The 10,000-nt window shown below is 43.7% G+C and overlaps 1 protein-coding gene across 12 annotated transcripts in view; it reads left to right on the forward strand.

The window, feature by feature from the left end:
* Positions 1-10,000, forward strand: part of LOC139392572 (transcription factor SOX-5-like) — a 284,267-nt gene that overhangs the window by 154,548 nt on the left and 119,719 nt on the right. For 6 of the 12 annotated variants that reach the window (XM_071140631.1, XM_071140636.1, XM_071140639.1 and 3 more), the window contains exon 1: positions 5,611-5,772. The exons of 2 other annotated variants lie outside the window; for them this stretch is intronic. In XM_071140631.1, coding sequence (XP_070996732.1) covers positions 5,735-5,772 — 38 coding nt within the window. In that variant the 5' untranslated portion in view covers positions 5,611-5,734. Of the gene's footprint in view, positions 1-5,576; positions 5,773-10,000 lie in introns of those variants that run through there. 4 more of the 12 variants (XM_071140633.1, XM_071140637.1, XM_071140635.1 and 1 more) reach the window with 3 other exon arrangements.

The raw sequence follows: 10,000 nt of genomic DNA on the forward strand, positions 1-10,000 counted from the left end.
GCCGCACACAAGCCTAAAATCACCATGCACAATGCCAAGGGTCAGCTGGAGTGGTGTACCCTGGAACAGTGGAAACGCATTCTCTGGAGTAATGAATCACACTTCACCATCTGGCAGTCCGACGGACAATGCATAGTGCCAGCTCTAAAGTTTGGTGGAGGAGGAATAATTGTCTGGGGCTGTTTTTCATGGTTCGGGCTAGGCCCCTTAGTTCCAGTGAAGGGAAATCGTAACGCTACATCATACAATGACATTCTAGACAATTCTGTGCTTCCAACTTTGTGGTAACAGTTTGGGGAAGGTCCTTTCCTGTTTCAGCATGACAACTCCCCCGTGTACAAAGTGAGTTCCATTCAGAAATGTTTTGTCGAGATCTGTGTGGAAGAATTTGACTGGCCTGTGCAAAGCCCTGACCTCAACCTCATCGAAAAACCTTTGGGATGAATTGGAACGCTGACTGCGAGCCAGGCCTAATCGCCAGAAGAGTGGAGAGGCTGTTATAGCAGCAAAGGAGGGACCAACTCTGTAATAATGCCCATGATTTTGGAATGAGAAGTTCGAAGAGCAGGTGTTCACATTGTTTGGTCATGTAATGTATGTAAAGAATACAGTACATGAATACAGTGTGAAAAACAGTATAAACGAAACGGTCTAGTGTTTAATATCTCTATATATAGTGGGGTCCAACATTAGTGACACCCTCAATAAGGATCAGGAACAATGACTGCACAAAACAAATCATTCAAACACTGAGCCATATTGTATGCCCCAAACAATTGGGAAATCCCATTCCTCGCTTGTCAGATCTAGACTCTGTGTACACAGGGCAGCATTCTCGTTTGGTGCTGTTTTGTTAAACATGTTGTTTAACAACAGCAGAGCAACATCATCCGTGCAATGACCTCCACCCTAGTGGACCTCCACCCTAGTGGACCCCCACCCTAGTGGACCCCCACCCTAGTCTCCCTCCCTCATTTCTCCTTCTATTCCCCAGATTGAGTAGAGAGGGACATGGAGGGCAGGGGGAGGGTCAGACTGCTTGTTCTAATGGCCCTGATGTGTATGCGTGTGTGTGCATTTTTTTGTTGGTGTGTGTGTGTGTGTGTGTGTGTGTGTGTGTGTAATATTGAGGAAGGGGAATGTTTACTGCCTGTCTCCTGCGGACCCTGTGATCTCTGGGCCTCTAATGCACTACAGCTGTGAGGGTCGACGACACCGGGCCTCTGATGAACAGCTTCATTGTAATGGACCGTGTGTGTGTGTGTGTGTGTGTGTGTGTGTGTGTGTGTGTGTGTGTGTGTGTGTGTGTGTGTGTTACACATAACTCCTCACCTCTCCTGGTCTACGCACTGGAAACATAATTCATTTTAGGTCACGGCTATACCTCAATAAGGTTAAGGACTCAACTTCTGTATTTTACGTTACTGTATTTTACGTTACTGTATTTTACATTACTGTATTTTACATTACTGTATTTTATGTTACTGTATTTTCCTAGCGCTGTACATAATCAAAAGCAGCCTTCTCCTTTTTTCTAGCACCTTTTGTTTCACCTCAGATGAATTCACTCTTCTTCTTTTTCTCCATTCTCTCCCGTGCTGCTGTTGTTATCTTTTACTTCCCTTTTTTTACCTTTCAGAGAACAATACCTCCTCCATCTCTCTCGGTCTCATTCCCTACTGCAGCCTTGACACGAAGGTTCTCTAAATCGTTTAACGAGGAACAATGGCCACCTAAGAGTAGCTAGTTAAAAATATACTGAGTTTCTGGGCCTCCCGGGTGGCGCAGTGGTTAAGGGCGCTGTACTGCAGCGCCAGCTGTGCCATCAGAGTCCTGGGTTCGCGCCCAGGCTCTGTCGTAACCGGCCGCGACCGGGAGGTCCGTGGGGCGACGCACAATTGGCCTAGCGTCGCCCGGGTTAGGGAGGGCTTGGTCGGTAGGGGTGTCCTTGTCTCATCGCGCACCAGCGACTCCTGTGGCGGGCTGGGCGCAGTGTACGCTAGCCAAGGTGGCCAGGTGCACGGTGTTTCCTCCGGCGCATTGGTGCGGCTGGCTTCCGGGTTGGATGTGCGCTGTGTTAAAGAAGCAGCGGCTTGGTTGGTTGTGTATCGGAGGACGCATGACTTTCAACCTTCGTCTCTCCCGAGCCTGTACGGGAGTTGTAGCGATGAGACAAGATAGTAGCTACTACAACAATTGGATACTACGAAATTGGGGAGAAAAAGGGGAAAAATAAAAAAATAAAAAAAAAAGTTTCTGCTTTCTTCTCTCATTGTCAAATGACATCCTTGTAGTCGTATTCAACAACGCTTTTCAAGACGATTCCACACACTTACACACACACAATTCTTCTGTTGTGCAAACCCACAGTTTCATCAGCTGTCCGGGTGGCTGGTCTCAGACGATCCTGCAGGTGAAGAAGCCGGATGTGGAGGTCCTGGGCTGGCGTGGTTACACGTGGTCTGCTGTTCAGGCCGGTTGGATGTACTGCCAAATTCTCTAAAATAACATTGGAGGTGGCTTATGGTAGAGAAATGAACATTAAATCATATGGCAACAGCTCTGATGGACATTCCTGCAATCAGCATGCCAATTGCATGCTCCTTCAAAACTTGAGACATCTGTGGCATTGTGTTGTGTGACACAACTGCACATTTTAGAGTGGCTTTTTATTGTCCCCAGCACAAGATGCACCTATGTAATGATCATGCTGTTTAATCAGCTTCTTGCTATGCCACACCTGTCATGTGGATGAATTATCTTGGCAAAGGAGAAATGCTCACATCCCTGTGTGTAAACTAATGAATGCGCAACATTTTAGAAAAACAAGCTTTTTGTGCATATGGAACATTTCTGGGATCTTTTATTTCATGAGACCAACACTTTACGCGTTGTGTTTATATTTTAGTTCAGCGTATGTTTTTTGACTACTTTTACTTTTACTTCACTACATTCCTAAAGAAAATAATATACCTTTGACTACATCAAATTTTTCCTGACACCCAAAATGACTTGCTACATTTTGAATGCTTAGCAGGACAGGGAAATTGTCCAGTTCACACACTCAAGAGAACATCACTGTTCATCCCTACTGCCTCTTATTTAGCAGACTCACTGAACACAAATGCTTCTTTTGTAAATTATGTCTGAGTGTTGGAGTGTGCCCCTGGCGATCTGTGAGTTAAAAAAATGCCACCTTTAATTAAGTAAGTATATTTTAGCAATTACATTTACTTTTGATACCTAAGTATATTGAAAACCAAATACTTTTAGACTTTTACTAAAGTAGTATTTTACTGGGTGACTTTCACTTCTACTTGAGTCATTAAAAAGGTATGACAATGGGTACACGCACACACTCACCCACACACAAACACACACACAGACACACACACAGATTCCTCATCATAATAAACCATGAAGCCATGAAAACAAAAAAGCCATGAAAACATTCCCGCCAGGAACTGAGAGTTCGCTAAGGTCCATTTGAGTCTTTATGGTTCTCATTCTGCCCACAGTTAGTCTGTAGAATAAAGCAGTTAGGTTGAGTATAATGTACAAATAACGTTATCATTGGGTTCGCAGCTGTTTTGCAGCAGAGGTCAAGGAGAGATACCGTCTCCAATCCTGAGGACCAATTTACTCCCTGGATGAGATTACATCTAACCTCCAGTTATGTTTTTCTTCATTTTGCCGAAGAATTAGATTATACTAAATATAATCACAATGACAGTTATTGTTGTTTATATTGCCATATCCACAACTCTATATTTTATATATCAAATAGAGGGGATAGGTATGTGTGTGAATTTGGGCTTGTGTATCTGGCAAAGCTTTTCTGCTTATTTGTCAGTAGGAACAAGCAGACGAACAAGACAGACAACCCCGTTACACAATATTCATACATATTTGGGTAGACAGATTTTGTTCACAGTGTGCATTAGTCTGTGTGTGTGTGTGTGTGGGTGTGCCTGCAAGCATTCAGGCATTTATCACACGTTCACGTGCGTGTGTGTGCGTGCTAGTGTATGTGTGTGCATGAGCTTGCCCGCCGGTGTGTGTGTGTGTGTGTGTGTGTGTGTGTGTGTGTGTGTGTGTGTGTGTGTGTGTGTGTGTGTGTGTGTGTGTGTGTGTGTGTGTGTGTGTATGTGTGTGTGTGTGTGTGAGTACAGATGGAGTGATGGCGTGTTTAAAGTTTTCCAGGCTGCTGTGTTTCAGGCTGTCAGGTTTGTTTTCCTTTCCTCCAGAACAATGGCTGATTGGCTCTGTCTGTGACACACAGACCACACACTCCTAATAGTGACTGACAGCGCTAAGGGCTGTCCGCCTGCCTGCCTGCCTGACGCTCGCACACTCAGTACCACACGCACGCAAACATACACACACACACACACTCCAAATTCTGCTTCTTCACACTCACTTACTCATCAAGTGTGTGTGTGTGTGTGTGTGTGTGTGTGTGTGTGCGTGTGTGCGTGCGTGCGTGCGTGCGTGCGTGCGTGTGTGTGTGTGTGTGTGTGCGTGTGTGCGTGCGTGCGTGCGTGCGTGCGTGTGTGCGTGTGTGTGTGTGTGTGTGTGTTTGTATTTGAACTGTGAAGGACAATATAGGAGGTGTAGCTTGTTTAAGCATATTTGATTAAATTATTTGATAAACGTTCTGATGTTTCCTTCAATATGTTGTTCTCCATTGATAACTAATGACAAGAGTCCTCTGTACTGAGGAAGGAGTTATACTCAATATTGCAGTGTTATAATCCTCCTATGAATACTCAGAACGGAGGAGCAGGACAGTATCCAGGCAGATTTATTTCACAGTGACAAGGGAGAGAAGAGACTCTGTAAACTTGTGAAAGAAGAGAAAACCCATCCGCTCTCATGTAGACAAGAGTACCGAAGACTGAGGTCCAGAGAGGTGACCTGGAGTGGTGTGTTGAGAGGATTCTATACTAGTGGTGTGTGTGTGTGTGTGTGTGTGTGTGTGTGTGTGTGTGTGTGTGTGTGTGTGTGTGTGTGTGTGTGTGTGTGTGTGTGTGTGTGTGTGTGTGTGCGTGCGTGCGTGCATGCGCGTGTGTGCACGCATGTGTACAGAGCTCAAGGAAGGGGGCAGTGTTTGCTCTATGGAAGCGACCATCACTACGGCCACACAGCCCCTCCCCTCACAAACACACTCTCTCTCTCTCTCTCTCTCTATTCAAATGGCTTTATTGGCATGGGAAACATATGTTTACAAAGCAAGTGAAATAGATAATATTTGAAGTGAAATAACATTACACTCACAAAAGTTTCAAAGGAATAGAGACATTTCAAATGTCATATTATGGCTATGTACAGTGTTATAACAATGTTCACAGTGTATTTCTCTCTCTCTCTCTCTCTCTCTCTCTCTCTCTCTCTCTCTCTCTCTCTCTCTCTCACACACACACACACACACACACACACACACACACTGTGGCGTGCTCTGCGCTGGCCCTTTAAGAGCTGAGCCCAGATCTAACAGCTTACAGGGCAGGGAGGGTAGGAGGAGGGACAGAGACAGAGGGAGGGAGGGTGTGAGGCTGAGTGTGTGTGAGCGCTACAGAGAGAGAGAGAGAGAGAGAGAACAGTCTCCGTTGTCTCAGAGGTTGAAGGATCAATAGAGAGGCTTGTTGTGGCGGTTGTGATTCTGTTCCATCTGTGTGTCGGAGCTGCATGGTGTTAGAAGGAGGAATCCTAGTTCCCACAGACCTATTCCAGCATGCTCACAGACCCTGAGCTACCTCAGGAGTTTAACAGGTACGTACGCTCTTACTCTCTCAGTCACACACACATAATGCTCAGACAGACCGCGGGGAGAGAGGGACGACAGGACTGTGAGGAAGAGGGAAGGAGGGAGAAGGAGAGAGTGTGTTTTGTTGTAAAACTGTTTGCTGAAACAAAATAGTGTTCCAAAGCTTTACTTGTTTGATAGATAGATAGATAGATAGATAGATAGATAGATAGATAGATAGATAGATAGATAGATAGATAGATAGATAGATAGATAGATAGATAGATAGATAGATATAGTAGGATAGTTTGGCTATCCTGTGCCTTTTAATGATACCACATGCAAAGCTTGCGCAAACTGCTTGTGTTTGTGTGTGTATGTGTTGTCCAGCTGTGGTAATCAGAGTGACAATGAGAAGTGATCTGTGACTTTGGCCCTGCTCTCCCTCTCCCTCTCGCTCTCTCTCTCTCACTTTCTCTCTCTCTTTCTCTCAGTCTCTCTCTCTCTCTCTCTCTCTCTCTCTTCCTCTTTCCCTCCCTCTCTCTCCATTGCACACGTTCCAGTTTAACTAAGTTGTTCATGTCAACATGTTCATTGCCGTGTTCAAGCAGCAGTGTTACTCACTGTCTGTGTGTGTGTGTGTGTGTGTGTGTGTGTGTGTGTGTGTGTGTGTGTGTGTGTGTGTGTGTGTGTGTGTGTGTGTGTGTGTGTGTGTGTGTGTGTGTGTGTGTGTGTGTGTGTGTGTGTGTGTGTGTGTGTGTGTGTGTGTGTGTGTGTGTGTGTGACGAACTCTGTTTCCATGTGCTGAGGTGAGGGTGTGAACAGTGTGATTCAGTTTCAGAGTTTCTCAGAAAGTTCCCATTCACCAGCTAACTACCTGGCAGTCACAGAATCAATCTACAGTTCACTATTCAGAATGCCTGGCAACTAGTTGTACTTCTGCTTTATCTGACGGGCTATTTTGACACCCTGAGATAAGACAGCTCACATTCACGTCGAGCTGCTATCGAGCATGAGCAAATTGTTCAGGGTGGGAGAATTCTTGGGTTGTTTTCACAGACTCAACTCATTTTAAATTCCAGTAGATTAAATAAAACACAACCACACTAAATGTTAAAAGCTTACATTTAAACAAAATGTCCAATCTTTTATTTGTAGATGTTAAACTAAAATATTCACACACATGATCTCACAGTTAAGTGTGATTGTCTTTCTGTCGTTACAGCAACAGCTGTTGAGAGGGTTGATGTTTATTTTTTGTTTTTATTAGTTAACCTTTATTTAACCAGGCAAGTCAGTTAGGAACAAATTCTTATTTACAACGACAGCCTATGTTTTCCTGTGAGAGAGGTGGAAATACTCTCAGCGATTTACAGTTCGCGTCGACAACAAAACAAGCTTTGCTGGGGAATAATGGCTGTTTGAAGTTAATGCCCTGAAAGAAAGATTACCCATAAATACCCCATTTTAATACCGGTATTTTTTATACATGCCCTCTCTCACTTGACTTTTATTGCATTAAGGTACCGTACTGTTTTGCCAGATCAAACTAATCTTTTGTTTGGAGATAAAGTCTCAGAGTTTTAACCCCGAATTAACAACACATTTATATTTCGCATTTTTTTTTTAAATAAGTCATCTAGAAAAGATAACAACACCAGACTATGTGGAATTAAAAATGTAAAGGATTACATGTAAAAGCAGAACGTTTGGAGATAAATGCAGGGATTATATTGACTTAGAAAACGTCTGGTTAAAAGTCTGCTTTCCAGTAATGTACTCGATCAGTGGATAAGGAGGGAGGAAAGGGCGACCTGGGCCGGTTTGAGTGTAACCTGTGTAGTGTGTGTTTATGAGTGTGAGGCTCTCTACAGTGTGTGTGCGCCTGTGTGTTTGTGTGCGTGCGTGAGAGAGAGAGAGAGAGAGAGAGAGAGAGAGAGAGAGTTGTGCATTAGTCTCTTCAACGCAGAGGGAGAGAGAGTGTATGAGTGCAGTGTGTGTGTGTGTGTGTGCGAGACATACCATCATCGGTCGCGATGCTTTCTGTTCCTGCGTCTCTGTAAGTGTTCACTTTTCTTTCTTTCTCTCTCTCCATTCCCGTTCACCGTCGCGTTTATCTGTCTTCTGCGTCAGTTATCATCCAAATCAAATCAAATGTATTTATATAGTTATATAGTTATGAGTTATCAGGAGCAGAAAAGTGAGATGCAGAGAATTACTGTGTTGGTGGGAATGCACTTTCTGCTCTAATGTTGCTGGGTTTATAGCTGCTGTAAAAGTTCTGTCACAAAAACACAGTACATGTATGTTCTGTAAAGTGTGTTGGGCAATGGGCTGAGCTGGCCATGTGACAAGAAGACATTCTCTGTCCTCTTTATTTTCTCCTCATTAGTTTGAGATGTAATTGATGGATACAAGATGAGAATGGTTTGTTTTTAGGAGCTTTATCGTTATCATTGATGCTGAATGAACAGATTGAGATACAGAATAGATTGACCGATGTTGACTGGATTGGTTTTAGTGTGGCGTAAATCACAACCATTTTTGCACTATTTACAGTCATTTCTGCTGAGTAATATTTGAATATACGATGATGATGATTAATATATTATTATTGTTATTGGTATCTTTATGCTAATGTGTGTTAATGTGATTATTATAATGTAATGTTATTATTGTCATTATAATATTATACTAATATTGTTGTATATTTTGGTATTAGTATACATCTTTCTTTAAGTTGTCTCACTGACATTTTGTTCAGTCGTGGAAATAATAATGATTTGATGGCTCTTTCAGATACATTGACATCTTTACTAAGAATGTCTATGATGCTTGTATGAAATACTGGAATAGAGTGATTTCGCTGACATAGCTGTGGTATGAGTGTATCTGACAGATTCTGTGGTCAAAGTGACAGATTCCACAGGGACAGAGAGAGAGAGAGAGAGAGAGAGAGAGGATATAGTGAAGGTATAGAGAAACAGAGAGAGAGAGCGTATAGAGAGAGGGTAACAGAAAGAGAGACACAGAAAGAGAGGAAGAAAGAGACCGATAGATAGAAAGAGAGAGATGCAGAAGTAAAGGGAAAAGAGCGAGATTGATCGTAAGGAAGGGGCAGAGATGAGGAAGGGGACTCCTAGGGGTGCTGAGGGGAGCAGTGTGGAACTCTCACTCTCTACCGTTTGCCCCTGTGAGTTTATTGGGGGGGGGGGTCGTGGTGTAATGTCCACACCAGATGTCTAAACACCTAAATGTGCCTTATGAGTAAAGCTGCATAAATGGTTATACAAGAACACTTCAATTTCTGCTGCTAAAATAATACGTAGAAATGTGTATTTTAGTGTGTCATCATTGCATTGGTATTGCATTGTAATACATTGTGGGATATTATTGTAAAGTAGGACAGTGGATTTTTTTTTTGTGGTAGTGTAATTTGTTACTGTTTGAAACTTTTACATTGAATGGAATTCATTCAGGAATTTTGGGAATCAAAGTGTGTAATGTGAATTAAAGTTGACCTGTAGTAAATTGGATTTATGTGGCATTAACTAGAAAAGCATTGTGGATGAAAATGGTTAAGTGTTTTAAAGGGACAGGGTGGCGTGTTACGAACTGTTATGAGAAAGCAGGGTACAGTGTGTGTGTGTGTGTGTGTGTGTGTGTGTGTGTGTGTGTGTGTGTGTGTGTGTGTGTGTGTGTGTGTGTGTGTGTGTGTGTGTGTGTGTGTGTGTGTGTGTGTGTGTGTGTGTGCGTGTGTGTGTGTGTGTGTGCATAATTGAGTGGTGTGTCCGTGGTCTGAACACTAATGCAGACCTTGTCCCCTCTCTCCCTTTCTCTCTCTCCCTATGGCCTCTCTGGGCCTCTTTCTCTCTCTCTCCCTCTCTCTCTCTCTCTCTCCCTCTCTCTCGCTCTCCCTCTCTCTCTCTCTCTCTCTCTCTCTCTCTGGGTCTTTCTCTCAGACTGGTCCATTGTCTGGCCCATATTGTAAGTCCGCCGAGTGGCTTGATAACCGTGTCTCCATGTTGGAAAAAAGAAAGAAAGACAGACAGAAGAATAGCAGAGCAGAATGCTAAAGGCTCTCCCTCTCTCTCTCTCCCTCTCTCTCCCCTCCACTCTCAACCCACAGACCTCCCCAGTGCTGTCAGCTGACCTCTCTAACAGCCAATCGGCGACTGATAAATTAGTTTCGGTAGTTTGGAGGCGAAAGTGCAGAGGACTTTTCTCTGGCCGCCCCGCTTGTGTCCCTCTGTC

Source organism: Oncorhynchus clarkii, chromosome 33 (assembly GCF_045791955.1).
Source record: "Oncorhynchus clarkii lewisi isolate Uvic-CL-2024 chromosome 33, UVic_Ocla_1.0, whole genome shotgun sequence".
Taxonomy (NCBI): domain Eukaryota; kingdom Metazoa; phylum Chordata; class Actinopteri; order Salmoniformes; family Salmonidae; genus Oncorhynchus; species Oncorhynchus clarkii.